Raw genomic sequence first — 21,496 nt, forward strand, 5'->3', positions numbered from 1 at the left:
CACCTGGACTGGCAGAGGCTCCCGGGGTCAGACGGCATCCGTGTGATTTTCCCGTATCATGGCACAGGAGCCAGAGCCACGCTTCTCTGCCCGTCCCCCACTCTCTATCCTAAGGCTTCTGGAAAGGGGTTTCCAGGCGAGTCCCAGGCGACACCCTGGGACCATGACCCGTTCACAGCCAACACTGACGAGGGGGGCACAGCCTGGTACTGAGTGGGCATGGGCGTGGATCAGGTACCGGACGGCAGGAAGATGAGGGTGGGAAGCAGCACCAGCCATGCCTTGGGCACGCAAGGCCTCCTGGGAGGAAAGGACACGGGAGGAGGGGCACAGGGTCCAGACAAGACCCGGGAGGGGAGGGGGCGCCTTCTGAAGGCTTCAGAGGAAAGGGTCAATCAGGATGATGTTTTGTGTGGGTTTAAACAAATTTTTTTTTAATTGATTTCAAAGAGAGGAAGGGAGAGGGGGAAAGAGAGAGAAACATTAATGATGAGAGAGCGTCACAAATCGGCTGCCTCCCGCACACCCCCTACTGGGGATCGAGCCCGTCAACGGGAATCGAACTGTGACTCCTGGTTCATAGGTCGATGCTCAGCCACTGAGCCACACCGGCCGGGCCACCAGCCATGTTTTCACCTGACAGAGGCGGGGAAGCAGGGAGAACAGAGCCAGTGGCTTCCGGGACAACTCCTCAGAGAAGGACCCAGCCCCAGAGGAGCAGGGCTGGGCCTGGGGAGGTGGGGGGTGGAGTGGGCGTGGAAAGTCTGGGAGTGGGAGCCCGGCCCGAGGGGGCACTGCGGGCTCCTCGGTCCTCTTTCTCTTTGGAGAACAGGGGAGGGTGCATGTTTACTTTGAAAAAAAGAAAACAAAGAAGAAGAAATCCAAAGCCTGTCTGAAACGGGAAATTGGAATCCTCTCTGAAAAGATGGGTAAAGCGGCAGCGGAGCCTGGGGCCGGAGGCGGGAGCGCGGGGTTTCCACGCCAGACCGGGCGCTCGGGGAGAGGGGAATTAAGCGCCGCTGGTTGGCGTGGCGCTGATGGCACCATTTCCAATCTGCCACTCGGAAGCGGCGGCGCATCAGACCTTATTAACATTTACACGGTGCCATTTCCCCACGTTAATGCTGATGACACGCGCCAGGCGCAGCCGGCCGGCTCCCAGGGCGAGTGCGGGGAGCGGGCCGCCCCGGGGAGCCGGAGGGCAGCTGCGGGGTCTGCCCTGTGCCAGGCAGGCGGGGCCCCGCAGCAGGGGGGCTGAGCCCGCCCCTCCCCGCCCCCCCCGCCTGCCCGCGGGCACGGAGAGCAGGATGTGGAACAAGCTGTGACCTCTTATCCAAGTCCATTATCGCTGTGCGCACCAATGACAGGAAGGACGCAAGTGGCGGCTTGAGAAGCTCTAATTAGCGGGGTCCGGGGGCCTGGCTGCGGTCCACGGGGCTGGAGGCTTCTGGAGAGAGCTTTCTGCTGGGGCCTAAGACCTGCTTCTGTTGGAAGGGGTTGGGGGGGGGGACACGGGACGGGACAGAATGATTCATCAGGCCAGGGAGGGAGGGAGGGAGGGAGGGAGAGGGCTGGGGCCCCGGAAGGGGCAGATTCACTCCCACTTCACCGAGCAAGTCTGAGTGCAGCACCGCCAGCACGTCCTTAGGAAGAGGCCGCTGCAGGGAGACTGTCCACGATGAGCTCCCCTCGGAGGGACGGGAGCGGGACGTCCCGTCGAAGACACAGGGGCGGCCACTGGGCACCCAGCTAGGGAACGGGAGAGCCCACGAGGAGCTCCTTAAGAGCCGATCTGCAAGTCAGGGCTCTCATCTCAGACCTGCCGGGACGGAGCTGCGTCCCCCTCACCCCCCCCCTTCCCTCCGACTCCTCGTGTTAACCCTGCAGCCCACCGCGCCTCGGGGGAAGGCTCCAGCCACTCAGTCCTGCACACCCGGAGCCCAGGGCAGGCACACCCCGTGTCTTTGCACCGTTAACTGCACAACAGGGGGAAGGGGGTGCGCGTGTCAACATCAGCACAAAAGCAAAGCAGATCGATGCCTCTCCCCGCATCCCCAACTTCCTCTGTGTGTTCCCTGGTCAGAGGAACAAAGCGGAAACTTAAATTAGGAGCTAATCCCAACTGAACGCCAGCGAAAGGCTGCACACCCTCGGCCCGTCTCCCCGGCGGCTCCTGCTGACCACCCGCCGTGTCCGCGCTGTCCCGGGATCATGGCGCCGCCCGGAGCAGCAGGTCCCCTCGTACCCAGGCCCTCTCCCCTCAGGGGGAGGCGGTAGAGAGCGCGAGATTCTTGGAGAAAAGGAGACAGAGGAGGCGCTACAGTGACAGCCACCACACAGGACAAATGTCCTAAGAACGGTAACCAATTACCTCCTGCAACAAGAAACCGTGAGGGAATATTCTAGAAGACAGGACAGTCAGCGGGGAGATCCTCCCAGCCCGTCCCCTGACCTAGACGAGAGCCAAGGGTGATGTCCTTGGGGGCCAAAGCTAATGGCCGTGAGGCCCAAAGCACTGCTCCCTTGGTGCCTCTAACACCAAGGCTGGCCCTGGCCGGTTTGGCTCAGTGGCTTGAGCATCGACCTGCAGACTGCAGGGTCCCGGGTTCAATTCCCGTCAGGGGCACATGCCCAGGCGGTGGGCTCGGTCCCCAGTGGGGGGTGTGCAGGAGGCAGCCGACCAATGATTCTCTCATTGATGTTTCTGTCTCTTTTTCCTCTCCCTTCCTCTCTGAAATCAATAAGAATATATTAAAGATAAATAAAACTGAGGCAGACTGGGTCGATGCTGTTTTATTTCCCTGCTAAAGTAAAGGGTCTTGGGGTTTGTTTGTGGCTCCCGAGTGGTGAGATGGAGCCTCCAGGAGCCAAGAATTCAGGCTTGGCTTTCCCTTCACGCCCCCTGCCAGCCAGTCCCCATCCCTGGAGCTTCAGCACAAAGGCCAGCGGGCCACTTAGCGCCTCCCGCTCTAGGCCAGGGGACTGGGTTTCTGTTAACAGAGCGGGCGAGGAAGCAACAAGTCTTGGGAGGTTGCGTGGCGAGTGCTGACCTTCAGGGTCTGACTGCTGACTCTGGACACCTGGCGAGGCAGGCTGCGGGTCGGGGCTGGCTGGGCGCAGAGGGCGGCGTGCGGTGGCCCAGCTGGGTGGCCTGGACCCCCTGGGGTCACTCTGAGCGGTAAAGGAAACCGCTGCCCAGACTGCAGGGCTGTCCTTGCGGGGAGCTGGGGGTTAAGAGCTAATTGGGGTTAACAGCAACGCAGCGGGGGCCCATCCCTCCTCCGGAATGAACTTTCCCCGCGTCCTTGAAGTGCCGTGAAGACATGTTCAAGGATTCTATTTTTACTTCTCAAGTGGCTCCGAACATTTTGGTTGGGGAGTCTTTATTTTCCCAACGAGAGTGACGACGTCTGGGCTTCATCCAGAAGGAGGAGGCAAGTCCGGAGGCAGCGGGGACACGGAGGGACAACGGCTGCAGGACCCCCTGCCCAGTCCCTCTAGGGGGCGTCCCTGCTGCCCAAAGGCAGCGAGTATGCCCTGGAGGGGGTCTACCCCTCCCCAGGCCCCTGGGGGGCTGGGCGGGCCCAAAGGCGGCCGCCTGGCACCGCTGCTGTCCCCCGGGCCTTCTCATTGAAGAAGACTGTGGGCCTGTGCTGTCTCTTTTCCAGCTGAAAGGCCAGATGGTCCCCGATGGTGGGCAGGATTCCAAGGATTTGATGCCCAAACTGCAACCTCTGGGGTCTGGGCGGAAAAGATAAATATGGTGGAAAACCCACACTGTCACTCACCGAGTGACTGTCAGCCACCCGGGGTTTATCAAGGACAGCGTGGCTCCTCACTGCCTGAGACCGAGTCCACACCCCGTGTCCGGGGGAAAAGAGAGGCTGGACTTGAATGAGGTGGGCTTCAGGACATGACAAGGCGCTGGGGGTGGGGGGGCGAGGCTGTGGGAAGTGGGGTGGAACAGGTGGAAGGCGGGAGGCGGGGGGCTCTGCCTGGAGAGCCAGATCTGACACCTGCTCACCTCACGGCTCACCTCGCAGGCACAGATGTCAGACAGATGGGTGGTGAGCCCCCCTCTATCTCCTGTCCCAGAGGCAGGGTGTCCCTCGGCCCCTGCTGAGGGTGGGTGGCCCCTGTCCTGCAGTGCGGAGCAGAGGGTGACCGGCCTCCAGGAGAGGAGGGGCCGGCTAGACATGGCATTTTCTGGCTGGAGTGGTGGCCGCTAGCTGCGGTGAGCCCTGGGCGTGAGCATGCTGAGGGCCGGCAGAAGAACGTGCCCCCACACACCCAGCGGTGGCAGGCCACCCGAGGGCGGTCTCGTCCACGCAGACATTCCTCGCTCTCTCCGTGGGCTGAGTGCGCAGATGCAGACAGAAACTTCCTGGGACCGAGGCTCAGTTTCCTGGCTCTCACTTTCAGCCACTAAAGCCTTGCATGGAGAGACAAACTCGCCGTGTCTTGGTCTATTGGTGCAGAATGCCAACCGAGGGAGAGCATGGGCACACGGATTGCCCCCCAGGGCTGCTCCTGGAGGGCTGGCCGGGGAGGAGGTGGCTGGCTGCCTCGCACAGAGAAAGCTGGAGGGATTCACCGTGCCAGCCACACGACCCGGGGCTGGGAACGGCCTCGGGGTGGGGGTCAGCTGGTCCGTAGAACAACAGGACTGGGGACCAGGCAGGTCGGGGAGCGCTCTGTTCCCCATGGACTGAGTCATGAGTGATGGGCGGTGGGGAGCCTCAGGGCCATCAATCCTGCCCCTCAGTCTCTTTGGGAAAAAAGCTCACCTACCCCCGCCCCTCGCCACCGCCTGACTGCCCGGAATCGGCGGCTCAGACATGTTGGTGTGGGCGGTGTGGGCGCCCCACGGGCTCAGCCTGCAGGCTGTCTGTCTGCATCCCTCGCTTCCCGGAGGAATCTGATTGCTGTGGTGCCTGCGAGGAGGCAGAGCCATCGCTCTCTGTCACCTCAGCTGCCTGGTGCTGGAGCCGCGCGAGGAGAGGTGCCAGGTGATCACTGCAGATGCTCCGCTCCTTCCCGTCCTCGCTCGCTCTGGCTCTACCCTGTCTCTCCGCAGGGAGGGGGTGCGGAGGGGGTGCTGAGTGGAGCTGGGGGCAGGGAGGGAAGGCAGTCAGGTGCCCAGAACACGGGAGCCCAGCTGGCCCCGCCCCTTCCCCGCTGACGTGCGACCTCGAAATAGACCCGAACAGAGCGGGATTGGAACGGGAGGCTTTGCGGCACTGGGTAACCTTGGAGGTGGGAGGCAGGAGACAGCACGCCGGGCTAGCTGATGAACTGCTCTGTGGAACTGGCTACAAGACACTAACCAACAGCCCCCGGCGTCCACCCCTGTGACCGTCAGTGACTGGCACACGGTGGGCTGAGAGGAAGCCCGAGCACCATCTGCAGGGACCCCAGAGGGACATGTCGGTCCCAGGTAACAAGCAGCCACTGCCGAAGGGATGGTGCTGAGCCTTTTCTGTAGGGACACTCAGCCTGGAAGCACCTGATCAGAGCAAGCGACGCTATTCTGTCTGCACCGAGTGCCTGAGGCACGGACCCGGGGTTACAGTAACACCAGGCTGGAGACCCGGCCACTGCCTGTCCTGGTGGGGGCGAGGCCCAGGAGGCCTCTGGCCGCTGCCTTCACAGACACACTGGGGCAGCCGTTCTCCAAGGGAAGCCAGGCCGACAGGACCATTTACACCTGCTCGGGGTCCTCTAGGGCAGTGGTCGGCAGATTCATCAGTCACCAGAGCCAACTATCAACAGTACAACGATTGACATTTCTTTTGAGAGCCACATTATTTTTAAACTTAAACTACATAAGTAGGTACATTGTTATTAACTAGGGTGCTCCTAAGCTGGCCTTTGTTAAAAACTCAAGGGGCCAAAGAGCTGCATGTGGCTCGCGAACCGCGGTTTGCCGACTACTGGTCTACGGGACCCTCCTCAGAACTGGTCCAAACGCAGATTCCTTAGATTCTGCTACACTGGGCCTGGGGTTTAACCAGAGCCTGAAGGTGTTCTCAGGCCAGTTGGCCCTGGAACCAAACCCTGAGACACAGAGGAGGCTCCTGCTCCTGACCTGGGGAGGGCAAGAGCGGGGCGGACTCCTGCTGCCGGTTCCTGCCCACACTGGTGAGGAGGAAGGTGCAGAGCTGCTTGGTGCCCAGGCTGTGTGTGTGTGTGTGTGTGTGTGTGCGTGTGTGCGTGTCCTCCAGCCCTGTGTGTGCGTGTGTGTCCTCCAGCCCTGGGCAGCACCCAGCAGCTGGCCCCACAGCCTCTCCCCTGATCTTGTCACTGTTTCCAGAGAACGTCTCAATTGTACCTACAGGAAGTCCTTCCCCTGGCAAACCCGAGGTGCCCTGCTGCGCCCAGTGCCCCTGGGTTCACACTTGCCACAGAGCATCTGCCCAGCACTCCCCGCAGCCCCTCCCTCTGCACCTGCAGGCTTTTTAAAACGGACCCTGGTCTACTCTCAGCTAATCCGCATGGCATCCGGAGCTCATGCTAATTAATCAGCAATTAGTCATTAATATGCGCCCTAATTGCTCATCTCCACCTCATGCCCATCATGCCCGCGCCCCAGGCACCTTTCTGCCAGCTCCCGTAGACCTGTGGGGCTCTCCGCTCCGCCGTGCCCTCAGGGCCAGCCTGCAGACGGGAGAACGTGCCCAGAGACACTCATTCTCTGCACGGTCTGCAAGGCAGGCTGCCGGCTGGGAGGCCAGCCCTGCGGAGGGGCACGGTTATTACTTTGGAACGAGTGCTTTATTTAATTAAACAATTACTGCGAGGCCCTGGGGCACCATCAGAAAGACACCAGATTCCGCTTCTAACAGACCCTGGAAGGCAGAGCGAGCTGCGCGGCCCCAAGGAGCGCCGCAGGGCCTCCGCCGGGGCCGCGCTCATCCAGACGCCGAGCGTCAGGGACACGGAGCCGGAGGAGAACGGCTTAGCATCGTTTCCATCCTAGTTAGCACAAACAGCTAAGGGCACTCCGGATGACTCAGGACTACGAAGAGGCTGCTGGGTTCTGTAGACTATAGCTTTTTCCTGCATTTTGGGGAAAATAAAGCAAAAAAAAAAAAGTGTGTGTGTGTGTGTGGAGGGGAGCAGGGGATCTAAAATCAACGACCAGGACATTTCCTTACAGAGTACAAAGCCATTTCTAGCTCCTGGGCCAGAAATGGAGGGGCCACAGCGTGGAGATGGCCGGGCGGGAGTCACCCTGGAGCAGCTTCCGTGAGGAAAAGAAGGACCGCACACGGGCCAATGACCAGGGGCACCAGGCTTGCCCCCCGACGGGGCGACTTCCGGAGGAAGGCTCGGGCCTCCAGCTCCGGGCTGCCTGGGGCTGGTGAGAACGGGATAAAAGCGGCCGTGAGGAAGCTCAGTGCAGAAGGTCCCCGCACGGATGACGCTCCCCCCGAGACTGGTTTGAAAGTTTCCCAACCACACGGCCTGTGCGTGAGCGTGGCCGTGGCCGTGGCCTTCGGCTCCCGGAACCCTCCCGGGCTGGGCGGGCGTGTCCCCGGCGCTCGCTCTCCTGCTGGGGGGCTGCCGGCGATGCCGGCTTCTGCAGGGATGGGCTCAGGGTTCCGCAGCTTCGCGCATGGACACGTGGCTACCTCCCCAGACAAGAGCCAGCCGGGCTTCCGAACGTGCGCTTTACAAAGGCCCCATTTCCACAGAATAACATTAAACGCACGAGGGGCGCGAGGCGCTGAAGAGGAACCTGGGGTGAGTTCTGTAAAGTAAGGAATCATCTGGTAACAAATCATCGCCACCCCCGGTTTGTTTTCTGCATCTGGATATTCATATAACGGGGTTTATTAGGCGCCCAGACGGAGCAGCAGCAGTGGGGGCGATGAGACAGTGGGGACTCATGAGGTCCCAGAGCACAGCGCAGGGGTGAGTGACAGAGCAATTGCAATGTCATCTGGAAAGGCTGGGGCTGAAGCTGGGGCTGGGGCTGGGGCCGGGGCTGGAAAGCACAGCAAGGAGCCACTCCTGGGACGAATATACAGACAGCTCCGGGGGGGGGGGGGGCGGGGGGGGGGGAGGGGGAAGACAGAAAGAAAAACGCTCGCCTGCCTCTGTAGTATTGATTTTCTTGAAAAAGAAAGAGACCAGCTAATCCTTTAACGTCCATCATTTCAATGAGCCCTGGTCGCTGGTGGAAGTCCCAGTTCACTCATCATCAGTGGACTGTCTGGGTCGTGGGTGCACGCATTTTGGGGTGTGGGCAGGAATTCATTCTTCCTCGAGACCCAGGATCATGAGATGAAAGCAGCGGGTCAGCAACTGGGCGGGGAGGCTGTACACGGGGACAGGGGTCCTCCCAGAGGCCACGCCCACAGGGGCCAGAGGAGCTGGGGGAGACACTGCGCACCCCTGCAGGCCGCGCTCCGGGGCTGGCCTGGCAGGCGCGGGGCAGGAGAGCCGCTCCGCTTGCCGCACCTGCAGTGGCCGCCCGGCGTGACCGGCATTTCCCCCGGGCACGAGGGGAGAAGAGCCAGAGGCAAGACCACCCGCCCTTCCGGAGCCCCCAGAACTGAGCGAGGAGGAGCTGACGAGAGTGCATTGCGGGAGGAAGGAACGGAAGGCAAGAAACACGGTGGGCCTCCCTGGGAGGTCCCCAAACGGGCACCCTCCTCTGACGGGGGTGCTCGGATGCCCCAGCCCCTGTGGGCAACACCCTCCAGCCCCAGGCAGCTCGGAATATGGGGGGTGGTTGCCAGCCAGAGAGGGAAGCTGCCACCGGGCGTTCACTGAGCGTAGGATCCTGCTGTTTCCAGACTCAGCCATCCCATCAGATGCCCCCACGAGGACAGCTCACTGTCCTGCCAGTCCTGCCAGCCTCCAGTGGGGGCACCTTTCTAGCTCACGGGGCTTCACTCCACTCCCGGTCCCAACACCGTGCAAACGGGGGCGGCGTCCTGCCGGAGCTGTGCTGGGGGCACCCGCCCCTGCAGGCGTAAGGCAGTGTCCCCGAGTCTCCCCTCCTGGGAAGTCACCGCCGTTGCTGAAACCTGCTCCACCCGAACCTTCCCCCTCCCTGGTCCCGAGCCTCTCGGCCACCTCCTGCCCGTGACCGGTAAGAAGACGCATCAGTGATGGCAGCGGTGACCCACTTCCTAGCAGATGTCACAGCCCCGGGCCCGGCGGCGCTGCTGAAGGAACAGAGGGAGACGAGCAGGGAGGGACGCGTCCTTGGGAAGGCGACTGTTAGTCTAACGCCGCGTCACTATCTGGGAGCCGAGCGAGGGGCGGCAGGAGCGACAGCTAATCAATCCGGCGGCACGCGGGATGTGCGGGCGCGGATCACTGCACAGGCGCCTGCCCCGGGCGGCGGCGCCCCAGCCTCCACACACGTCAAGCGCCAAGGGCTGAGGCCCAGGTACCACCGGCCCCCTCCTACCTGGGCCAGGCAGGGGCTGCCCTGCAAGCTGAGCATCTGTGTCACCGGGGCCAGAGGACGTGGCTGAGGCCGAGGAGCCGGCCGCAGTCTCTGCCTCAGCTCCGTGGCCCTGGGGGAAGTCGCAGCCTCCGAGCCTCAGCTTTTCCTGCTGTCAAACGGGGTAAGATGTCACGGACCTTCCTGCGTGGCCCGAGGACCAAATCAGAAACGAGAAGGTAGCTGGCAACGTGCTACGCCAATGCGAGACAAACGCCAGCAGGAAGGACCAGTCACGGCCTGGCACACCACTGCCCGGTGCACTGCTGCCCCAAAGGATGTGTTCCCCTCAAACGGCACTGTTCTAGGGGAAAACCAGCTGGTGTGAAAGAGCAGACTGCACGCTGTTTTGAGGGTTGAAAGTGGACAGTGGCAAGTGTCGCCAAGTAAGAACCCAAGATGGCACTGGGGGACACGCCTCCTGGCAGAGAGAGAACCACGGACTCTCAGGGAAGGCCAGGGGACCCTTCCGATGTCACCTGGGGCCGGTCCCCAGACTCTCTGCTCCAGGGAGTCCAGCAGACAGAACTCCCCCTCGGCCCCCAACACACACCCTGCTTCCCTCTGACACTGTGGAGGAGGAGGCAGTGACCGGGCCCAGGCCCTGGCGGAGGAGGTGAAGGGCAGGCTGGGAAGCATGTGGGTATGAGGAAATGAAACAGGAACACTTGGCAGTGTCCTTGACTCTCAGGGACTATGACCCTTGTTCTGGTTCCCGAGCACGGAGCACAGTCCGAGCCTGGGCGGGACTGACTGCCGCACCATCCCAGCACTTCCCCAGGGTCCCCGGCCCCTGCTCCCTGGCGAGGGAGGAATGAAATGCTGAATCCTGGCTTTGTTTGCTACCAAGCCGCAGAAGCTCTGCAGAAAGCATCCAGAGACGTCCCAGCCCGAGGCAAGGCTGCGGGCATGAAAGAGCACTTTGCTCGCTGAGCCTTCAAAGGAGCAGGAGGGGCGGGGGGAGTCCTGAGACGCCGAGGCAGGAAAGTAGGCCCTGATGTCAGTTCTCATGGGTCCTCATAACAGGGCCCAGATCACTTGCTGGGGCGCACTGGGCAGCACACGGGACCCACAGGACCCCCACCTCCCAGCACCCTGTGATGCGGCCACTCCGAGGAGGGAGAGGGGGAGACTGACTCATGTGGGCCGCGCTACACGCACAGGACATGGGCAGAGGCCGCCGGGTGCGGGAGGGGCGGAGGAACGCTCCATCCGTTAAGGTCAGGGCTTGGAGAGGGGACTGGGAGGTGCTGGAGAGAACGCTCCCTCCCTGTGTGTGGTCCTGACGCTGCACACGGAGTTAATACCCCAATATTCTCATTCTGCATGTGCACCGCAGCAGGCTCTGAGAATTAAACCGCAAAATGAGAGCCTGTACCTTTATCCCCCGGAACACACTGTCCCGGAATAGCAATGAAGAAGTGGTCATCGGGAGGCCCTTTCCCACACGCAGGCCCAGACAGGGGCACGTCTGCCCCGGACACAGAGGGCTGAGCCGGGGTCGGAAGGGCGCTTGTAAGTCCGCTCGCTGCCTTGCCTGACACTTGGGTGGAGCCTGCTGGCAGCAAAGTCAGACCAGCTGGCAGAGAGGGGCACAGAGAGGGGCACGGGCGTCTCTGGAAGGGAAGGACAACCTCCTGACCGAGGGTGACTGGGGGCAAGGGGAAGGGCCACCTCTGTCCCCCAGGATCCAAAGAGGCCGCGGGGGAAGATGCCATCACCATGGGCACCAGAGAGCCCGGGACCCACGAAGGAACCCACACCTGCCAACCCCTCTCCACGCGCTTTGCCCCTCCTCCCATCTCAGAAGAAGGGACGCAGAGCACCCAGGACAGGGCCGGGAGACACTGTTCTGCAGCAGCCAGGGACCTGGGAGCCACACGCAAAGCTGGGAAGTAACTGCAGACAAAGGCATGGCCCACCCGCTGTGCATCTCTCCAAAGCGGGAAAGAGTACAGGGGAGGAGGGGTTGGGGGAGGGGGACTGCAGAGCAGCCCGGAGCCCCGGCAGTGCGCAGGGAGGGGGGCAGCAGCGGCCCAGAGAGAACAGGCCGTGTCTGCTCGCCCTCCCAGTCCTGTTTCTGCAGCTTTTGCTGGCCTGGTGGCAATTGGCTGTAGGAGCTACAAGCCCGTATCTGGGCGGCGCAGGCAGTAATGAATGCCCGTCTGCTTTCCAGAAGGTTCCTTCTGTTTGGTCAGAGTTACTGAGATTCGGGGAGTGAGGCTTCTAGCATGTGGAGAGTTTACAGGAAGAAGTGAAGGAACAATCGAGGAAGACAGTAACGATGCTTCTAAATAACTCACCCGGCCAACGGCAGCGGCCAAGATTCCCAGGCTCCGCATCTCCTTTGCCGGGGGAGGGGCCGTGCCGGGCGGAGTCTGCAGAGGCCAGCGGCCTCCTGGGAAAGACCTGCCCAAGGGGATTTGCACCGTCCCTCTGCGGAGCGCCCGGGTCGGCTAGAGATCCAGATGGGCTGCCACACTCCCTGGTACTTTTGCTAACGTCATCCATCACTGTCAGAGGCTAACAGACCTGGGCTCTCCTGGCTGCCCCACCTCGTTTCTCTGCCCAGCCCCAAGGTGGGAAGGCGGGGAAGGGGGGTAGGAGATCAGTTCGCTACCAAATTACCAGCAGGCCTGCGGGAGGGGGAGCTCAGATACATTTCCCCTAAAAGATCAATTCCTAGCCAGAGCCGAACGTGGGAGAGAAGAGACACAGAGCACCTGCCAGCTCCAGAAACGCAGAGTTTGGGCCACAGGACTCCTCTCTCAGGGTTTGGGCCACGGGACTCCTCCGGCAGGTCTCTGGGGTGGGGGGTGGGGAGGGCAGGACAACCGCCCAGCAGCCCCGGGCGTTAACGAATTCAGACCCGAACGGCACAGCTGGCAGGGCCTGCGCAGACCTTCGCCAGGATAGGCATAATTAAGTTAAGAGGCCAGCTCCCCGAACTGCTCAGCTCTCTCCAAATCAGCTAAGTGGCCACGTGTCAAACGGTGTGTCACCCAGCACACCTAAATTTGTGTTGGGGCTGAGGACCAAGAGGAAGCAGAATATTAATAGATACTGCAAAAGGCAGAGAGAAACATTCTGAGTCCCGCCCGCCAAGCAGGCAGAGATAAATAACTGTCTGGCTTTGTATCTTATTACTTCCCCGCCCCTCCGCCCCTGCCCGGGGCACAAAGCAATCAAGACGGAGCCTGGAGATTCATCATCTCCCCTTGTTGGCGGCGGAAGGGGTGGGGGAGCCAGCGGGGAGCAGGGAAGACGGGGAGCTCAATGGCAGGGAAGGCTGGTGGCTCAGAAAAGCCTCCGGGGTCCCCCTGGAGAGCCAGTTAGCACGGCTCAGTCCTGCCTGCCCGCTGGAAACCTGGTGTCCACCGGATGCTCCCGGGCTGGCCAGGAGGGAGGTCAAAGCATGGACGTCTCCAGAAAAAGTCGCCCTGGCACTCACTCCGACGGGCTTTGCTAAGACTGCCCCTCAAAACCCGAGCCACGTTCGTCACCAGGGAGCTGGCAATGATCGGAATGCCAGCTCCGGACCGCATGTGACGGAGGCCTGGTCGCCAGGACACTCTGGGGCCAGAGTCTTAGTGACACGATCCACTTTCTGCCCAGGATCGAGGCCCCAGGGCTGAGCAGAGTGTGGAGCCACGCAGACCTTCCTCCCGGGAGTATGTGCCAGAGGCTGGAGGCAGCCGCACGCCCACCTGGGCTGGGCGGAGCGCGGGCCGGCGTGGCCACTCACCAGGTAGATGCGGTAGACGTCCACGCGGCGCAGGCGCCCCCAGCAGGGGGCCGTGTCGTTGTACCTGGTGTCGGCCTCCACCCCGCAGGAGTCGTTGCCAGTGGCGCTGCTGATAAAGAGAACAGTGGCTCAGAGTGGCCTCCCTGCCTGGCTGGAAGCACACACAAGGTCACATTGTTAATCATCAGCAACCACTGAGCCCCCGCTCCCCCCAGCTGCTTCTGGTCCAACAATCTGACTTTCCCCAAACGGCATGTTCCTGGGCCTTAGGGCATGTATCACTGTTCCTGTCGCACCGTCAGGACCCCCCAGGGGACCCCCAGTCTCCTTCCCGGTGGGGCAGGGCAGGGGACAGCTGTGCAGTGGGTCTCTGAAGGACAGGATGCACAGCTGGCTGGTCGTGCTGACGGACTCACTCGGTGTTGTGTTCCTACTCTGAAAACGCTGCCCTGACCGCCCCGGGCAGCCTCGTGGCGACAGGAGGGGACTCACCAGGACACCTGCATGAGGGAGAAGGGCACGGCGGCGGCGTAGATGGCCAGGTCCCCGTACAGGTAAACGATGATGCAGATGTAGAACAGGTTGACCCCCACTGGAGGAACAAAGTCACTGGTCAGGCAGCCACAGGAGCGTCTGCATTCTGTTTGAGGACTCAGCTTCCACCCCGCCCACAGCGTTTGGTCCTCCTGGCTCCTGTTCTCTCCAAAAGGAATGAGAAAACGACTCCACAGCTACACTGCAATGCAGGCAGGAGACACATCTGCTCACAACTTTCACCGAGAGGGACTAAGTGAGGTGGGAAGGCTGGAGGCGCCAGGTGAGTGAGAGGCGTGGGCTGGCTGGGGAGGAACCAGAGGCACCTTCAGGCCCGGGACAGGGTGTGTGGGGAAGTGGTGGAGCGGGAGGGGATGGAGGGGAGGGGAAGAGATGTCCTGGGTGAGGCCTCTGGGCCAGGGCCCCCTTTACAGCCAGGCCCAGGCCCAGGCTCTAAGACAGAAGACGGCTACCAAGGAACTGAAAAGCAGAGAAGGTAACGGAAGGCCCAGCTTCTCAACTACAATCGAGGGGGTAAAAGCCCTCGATTTCCAAAGACCAATGGCCAAGCCCCAGACTGGGAGGGGAAGAGAGAGGGAAAGAGGGAGGGGGAGAGGAGGGACAGGGGTGGGGCAGGCGTGCAAGGAGAGGTGCTGGGAGAGGCAGCGGCAGGAGCAGTGGTCCATGTGAGCCACTCCCCTTATGAAGCGTCGCCAGGGAGGATACTGGCATTGACATGAGGGTGCTCTGTGCAGAGGCCAGCCCTGGTCTCCCGTCCTGCAGCCGGGAGTGCAGGCTCTGGTCCTGATCCCGCTGGTCTCACTTCCCAACACCCCGGCAGCCTCCAGTCCTGTACAGTGAGGACCCCACCCGCGCTCACCGCCCGCTGCGCCTCCAGCTATAAAGACGCCGAAGGAAGGTCTGGGCCTGCAGCCCCAGGGTCACAGCCCGACAGCCAGTCTCCACCCTCCCTTCAGACTGACGGCTCATTTTGATGTTACTGATCTCAAGCGGCTGGCTTCACGGGAAACAGAAAAATGAAGTGACAGCTCCCTCCTGACGCCGGTGGCTCAGAAGAGCCTGCGGGGCCCCCAGGGGAAAGCCGCGACACACTCCTCCTGGGCTATCTGAGGTCAGCTCTGCTCCTAGGAGTCTGCGGAGGGATGGCGAGGCGGGGGGGGGGGGGGAGGGGGGGAGACCAGGAGAAAACAGACCTTGAAAGAGCCCAGGAGGGCCTCAGACAGCCTCACTGTCCAAGCTCAGCGGCCCCCGCGGTCTGCCTGCCACTCACACCCCGGCTCCAAGGACAGCCTGTGCCCACCTTGTCTTTCTGCAGGGAGGACCCCGCTGCCCCCAGCCTCTCCTTCACCTGCCACAGAACCGGGGTCAGCGCTGTTTATAAACCGCCACTGGCCCTCCCTGACCAGTAAATTTCATTGCTTAGACACACAATGCTGGGGGATCCATGAACTTCCTGAGAGGACAGCAATGACGAGGCCTGGCATTCCTAACGGCGAGGGGTGAGGCGGGACTGATTGTGAGGAGGGTGGCGGCCTCTGGTGGGGGTGGTAGGTGACAGCCTGTACATCGGGAACAGAGCAGAGCAGTGGTTTTCAACGGGGGGCAACTTTGTCCCACAACCCCTACGAGGGCACCTGATGATGTCATAACTGGTAGGTGCTGCTGGGGACTAGTGTGCAGAGGGTCTCTGATGTGCATTTTATTTCAAAAGCTCGCAGTTGGAAGGAGACCGCGTACGGTTCCCAGGGAGACGTAATTATGATCGCTTATCTTAGTCTGGAGAGGTGGGGAGAGGCAGAGACGGAACAAATCAACACAGAAGTGGGCAGACACGGCCCAGCTGGTTTTCATGAGTCCTGGAAACCCTCCGTGAGGCTGGCATGGGGGAAGGGAGCAGACGCTCGGCCACCTCTGCCTGCTGATGACAATCTTTTGGACTAGACGGTCCAATCACACCACCGGTGGGAAAGAGAACACTCAGTGTCCCAAAAAACAGCGAGAAGCTTCCAGCTTCTACATCCCCACCCTCTCCCCCTCCCCAGCTCTAAGTTATACAGCCACGTACAAAACGGAAAAGAACGGGTGCCGATGCCCCAATCTGCAACCAGGGGCTCCCGCAAAGGGGCAAACAACCTCCCAGGGGAACTGCAAAGGCAAGGACTTCAGATGTGTCTGACTCTACGAAGGAAAAACAGGGCCGAGCATTAGAAAACAAAACTCTTACACTGCTCTTCTTCCAAAAGAACGAGATTTGCCACGGAGGTGTAAGATGCATTGGTGAAACACCCAACAAGCCAGCACCTGAGCCGGGTTGGATCCCGTGAGCTTGTAGCCAAGCCCCCGAAGGGAAGGGCCAGGAATCCCAAGACGTGTGCACAGGTAGCGAGAGGGGAGAGGTGCTAAGAGGCTCAGATCCCGGACAGCAGCCCTGTGTGCGGGCTCCTGGCGCCCTCTGCTGGCCACCAGGAAGAGACAGAAACACGCAGCAAAGCCTCCTGCTCTGTGTTCTACACAGAAGAGTCCAGAAGCAGAGACAAGTCAGAGGCAATCAAGAGGCACAAAGTGACCAGCCGGCCTCCGTGAGTCCCTTCCTTGGGCAGTTGCTATGTCCAGCAGGAGATGAAACCACCTGAAGCCACCCAGGTGTCTTGGCAAGTTGGCTCCTCGGAGCACTGGGAGAGGGTCAGCCATCGCTCCTCCCATCGCCTGCCCCACCCCACTGTCCAGGTGGGACCCGCATTCCAGGCGCCCGGGTCAGTAGGTGGCGCTAGCTCCCCCTCCCTCGCCACCTTGGAAATAACGAGTACCTTTACTGAAGAACATGGAGGCCATCTGTCCCATCTCCACCCGGTCTGTGATTTCAAACAGGTTCGGAGATCCGCGTCTCTCTGTGGAGCCAGAGGACAAGGGAGAGGAGGTCAGGTCACTCGGCTTCTAGAAGGGGCTCCGGAGCTCAGAATTCTCCAGAATAATGAAATCCCCGCGTTTTAAACTCTTGAGAAAACTTTTCCTGATGCTTATTGTTTGAAATATCTAGAAAGGGATCTCAGGGAGACGCTCAGCCCTTGTTCGGCCAGAGCAGAGATCAGACTTTCAGGCATGTGCAGTGAGAGAGAGAGAGAACACGGACAGGAGGAAGGAGAGAACTCAGAGAGCCTAGATTTACTCGCACTTCCAGGGTGCACCAGCACTGAAACAGGCATTGAATTATTTCAAAAACGCAGCAGAGGCGGAAGCTGGGGTGCCCAGGTCAGGCACCTTGCCCAAGCTGCAAGCGTCACTAAGTGCTGAGCCTGCAGGGGAAGCCTGGGTCCTGGACTCCAGAGCCTTCCCAGGAGCCTCCTGCAGGCGAGGTCTCTGCAGAGCCCCCCCAGGCCTCTCTCCACGGGGAGTGCAGGCTGGCCGGGAACCCAGGACTTACGCACAGACAGGATGGGCCGCTTCTCCGCCCGCTCGTAGTTGTCCTGGAGGAGACTGTCGCTGTCAGAGGCCGTGGAGGAGTTGTCGTCATCTTCTTCCTGGACGGGATGCGACAGGGAGGAGGGGAGCAGGCGAAGGAAAGGGAGCCCGTTACTGCGGGAAACCCCGCGACAACGGAGCACCTGCCTCCTCTGTTATTTCTTTCTGGAAGGGATCTGACCGGGAAGCTTCAACACGCCCAGTCTGCCACATTAGAAGGCGCAGGCACACTCGGACGTCGGGGCCAAGGCCAAGGCACACATCCTGGTGCAGACGCTCAGCGGGTCAAGGTGGGGCAGGGGGACCCGGGAGGCACACCGGAAAGGGCAGAGGCTGCAGGCGTCCTGTGAGCTCTGGTGGCGGCTAAACTTCTGCTCTGGGGCAGGGTCCCTACTAGCGCTGTGGACGCGGGTCCTCCAGGCACTGGGAGGGGAAGGACGGGCCCGTGAGTGGCACACAGGTGGACGGAGGCCCTGCCCAGAGACCAGGGCGGCAGGCGCACCTGGTGGTTCTCCATCCTCTTCCAGCGGAGCTGCGCGTTGGCTGCAGCCATGGCCTCCACCACGAAGGTCGTCGTCACGAAGCTGCGGGGCGGGAAGACCACGCGTTCATCGCCAAAGGCAGGCGGGAGGGTTGGGGGAGGAACAAAGAAAGAGGAAAAGTCATTTCAAAGGCCTGATGGACCAACCACCTGACCAGACTGAAACTCTGTCCCTCCGTGGAGCCGGTTCCTGGGAAACCCTCACGATGGGTCTGGCCTGATCAGAAGAGTGTGTGTGTGAGTGTGTGTGTGTGTGTGTGTGTGTGTGTGTACACAGGCTGCCTCGTGTGCTTGCCTCGATGTCCCCGTCCCCACGTAAAAGATGTTTCGGAGGCACGGGAGAGGCCACAGGGCCATGCAGTGCCGCACCCCAAAAGGGGCCTGTTGGGGCAGGGGTGGGGGGCCCGACCCCGCCTGGGCTCCGGGTCAGGAAGGGCAGGCAGGTCCTCGGGCCGGCAAGGTGCCGGGAGGGGCAGAGGCAGCCTCCGCTCTCCTCGCTGGGACACAGGCGAGCGGACGAGTCCCAATGACACGCCGAGGACGGAGGCGGGCTGGATAATTGAAAAGGATCGCTTGGCTCCGGAGCCTGCCCTCGCCGCGCTCTTCGGGGCGGTGCGTTCTGACTTTCCTAATAACCCGGCTGATAGGAAAACAAACCTGCGTTTTTATGGCCTCAGTCAGGAGGGAGGCCGGGAGGCGGCCCAGACGTTTGCGGGGAGTCAGACTGCGGTGACAAATCACCCTCTCTCTTCCCAGGAAGAAACCGGAGAGGCCCAGACGACAGCTGGGACGCACGGATGCTCCTGTCGGCAGGAGGCACAGGGGAGGCTGCCTTCCCGCCACAGGCCCGGGGGGCTCTGTCCCCGCCGCCGCCGCCTGGACAGCGCGGCTGCGCCGCCGGACTTGACCCTGAGCCCTCCGACTGCTGTCGCCTGCCCAGGCGGCCTGCCCAGCCAGCGGCCAGGTGGCAGGTGCGACAGGAGTTAAATCCATACCCACTCCGGGTTCGGAGCAGGGGGAGGGGGGCGGGGGAGATTCGGCAGCCGGCTCGCCGGCTCCTAGGACGGTTCCTCATTATCCTGCCTAAGTGACCATTTTAAGGCTTTAGATTTTCCCTTCTTTTTGGAAGTAAAACCAAAATCAATCTTAATTAAGGCGTGAAGAGGCTTCTCACGGTCGCACAAAGCCAACTCATTGATCATGTTCAAATATAAATGGGGTGAGCGAGGCGGGGGCATGGTGGCCCCTGCCCGGGGCCCCCGATAATCACTCCCCACTCAGACGGCTGCCGGTGCTGAAGGGCTTTTAGAGGGGACGGCGGAGTCACAGGAGGACAAGGGCTTCTAGGGCTCTCGGCTGCCGAGGCTCACAGCCCACAGCACCGGGGCTGGCCCCCAGACCACCCTGAAGAAAACGCATGAACTGAAAAACTCGGCATTGTCTCCCCCCACGGGGCCTCTTCAAGGTCTCAGTCGGCTTCAACTACCGATGTTTCCTTCTTCCTCTCCCTCTCCTTGCCATCTGCTCCAATGCTGCCCTCCGTGACCCCTGAGCACTGACCTGAAACTGTGCTCACCGCCTCCCTCCCCGCACTATTTGTGGGGTTTGGTCTCCTTGTTACCGCATCACCTTCTGACTTGCTCTGCGGCTTGCTTATTTATTATCTACTGCTCGCTGCCTGTCTCCCCCAGAACGGAGGGTGCAGGGCAGGGCTCCGTGCTGCTCAGCGGTGTCCCCTCTCCGGGTGTTCACAGGGGGCGCCTCCGCCTCTTCTTTAGAGCCTGTGGACTGCTGCCCGGGGGAGAGGGCTTAGTCCCGAGTCCCTCAGCAGCCTGGGCACGGGCTCACCGGCGTCAGACCGCTGCCTGCACCCCACACGTGGCCCCGGGAGCAGGCCCCTGAGAGGCTGGGAGGCGCCGGCCTCCTGGGTGCTGCCGGGCAGGAGGGCAGCACCCGGCTACGCCTGTGCCGTGTGTAGTTTACCGCTTACTCCATGGACTGTCTTAAGCAAATTCCAAACCCCAAGCTGATTCCCCCGCACCTTCCACACCTGCCAGATTCCCTTCCTGTGGCTCGGTGGCATTTTCTCAAGAATGCACACGAGGGCAGGCCCGGCCGGGGAGGAGCCACGTGAGGCATTCCAGGCTCCCATTCAGCTGGTCCGGGCTGTGCACCGGCCCCACCTGCACGAGGCACTGGAGACTTTGTATCCGCCTCCCCTCCCCCCACCTGGGGCTCTCCCCCCACCTGGGGCACCTTGCAGACTCATCACCGACATCTCCCTGCCCCCGAGGACCCAGGACGCTTCCCCACCTCCCTGCCTTCCCGGGCTGCTGCTCAGCTTGGCCCCGGCCCCGCCCCAGGGCAGCCTCTTACCTCATGAAGCCCAGGAACACGAGCAGGACCAGGCTGACGAGCCACCCGGCCGAGGCAAAGGCCTTGGGCATGGTGAGCGCGCCGGTGCCCACGATGAGGTTAAACATGTACACCAGTCCAACCTGGGGCACACGGAAGCGACAGTCAAGCCCAGACATTAGCTGACCTCTGCCCGCAACGGCACCGGAGGACGGCCCGGGGCAGCAAGACCACGGAGGCCAGGAGGCCCGCCTCCAGCCAGGGAGGCAGGGAGCGGGGAGCCTGCCCCCCCGGTGCTCACAGGCCTGCTCTGCACCCGGATGTTGGGGACCAGACGCCGACACTCGGATGACGGAAGCCCCACATCCCATCGATCCTTTCCAGTGTCTCTGATGATCAGTTTTATCTCCATTTTTGCCACCACCATCCCACCTCTCGTCGTTTCATGATTCAGAGCTGCGTCAGATGTTAGCTCTGTGCCCACCAGACCGGGGTCTTCCATTTTTCCTAGCTCGCCGGGCACGCGGCCCAGGCCTCCTCTCCACCCATCCTGCCATCATCCTTTGGGACCCCAACATTCCTGCTGTTTCCCCTTCTGTCTTCCTCCCCACACGAACCTTGGGTTTTTGTTTTTTTGTTTTTTATTTTTATTTTTTTTAATAAATTTTTATTGTTCATATTATTACAAGTGTTCCTTTCCCCCCCCTTCCCACCCCACCCTCTGCCCTTTCCCCACTCCCCATTGTCCTCATCCATAGGTGCAGTTTATGTTCAGTCTCTTCCCACATTCCCCTCTCCCCTTTTCCCCAAGAATCATCAGTTCATTCCCCTTCCATACCTCTGATTCTATTATATTCAACAGTTAATATTGTTCATCAGATTTTTTTTTTTAATTTCCTTGGTTTTTAGATTCACTTGTTGATAGTTACATATTTGTTGTTCATAATTTTTATCTTTATTTACTTTCTCTTCTGAAAGAACCCCCTTCAGCAATTCATATAATTCTGGTTTGGTGGTGATGAACTCCTTTAGCTTTTTTTTATTAGTGAAGCTCTTTATCTGACCTTCGATTCTGAGTGATAGCTTTGCTGGGTAGAGTATTTTTGGCTGTAGGTTCTTGCTATTCATCACCTTGAATATTTCTTGCCATTCCCGTCTGGCCTGCATGGTTTCTGTTGAGAAATCAGCTGACAATCGTATAGGTGCTCCTTTATAGGTAACCACCTGCTTAGCTCTTGCTGCTTTTAATATTCTCTCTTTGTCCTTTGCTCTTGGAATCTTAATTATGATTTGTCTTGGTGTGGTCCTCTTTGGATTCCTCTTATTTGGAGTTCTGTGTGCTTCCTGGACTTGTAAGTCCAATTCTTTCCCCAGGTGG

At 60.8% G+C, this 21,496-nt stretch overlaps 1 protein-coding gene across 3 annotated transcripts in view; it reads right to left on the minus strand.

Moving 5' to 3' along the window:
* The window catches only part of TMEM104 (transmembrane protein 104), a 35,321-nt gene that overhangs the window by 8,487 nt on the left and 5,338 nt on the right, over positions 1–21,496 (minus strand). Inside the window, exons 3-8 of one of the 3 annotated variants that reach the window (XM_084863985.1) lie at positions 20,140–20,261; positions 17,725–17,806; positions 17,189–17,281; positions 16,571–16,651; positions 13,701–13,800; positions 13,209–13,355 (exon numbers count right to left, since the gene is read on the minus strand). In XM_084863985.1, the coding sequence (XP_084720111.1) occupies positions 13,209–13,355; positions 13,701–13,800; positions 16,571–16,651; positions 17,189–17,281; positions 17,725–17,806; positions 20,140–20,261 (625 nt within the window). Of the gene's footprint in view, positions 1–13,208; positions 13,356–13,700; positions 13,801–16,570; positions 16,652–17,184; positions 17,282–17,724; positions 17,807–20,139; positions 20,262–21,496 lie in introns of all 3 variants that reach the window. The other 2 variants (XM_084863984.1, XM_084863983.1) reach the window with 2 other exon arrangements.

The sequence above is a fragment of the Pipistrellus hanaki genome (genome assembly GCF_964339955.1).
Source record: "Pipistrellus hanaki genome assembly, chromosome: 16".
Lineage (NCBI taxonomy): Eukaryota > Metazoa > Chordata > Mammalia > Chiroptera > Vespertilionidae > Pipistrellus > Pipistrellus hanaki.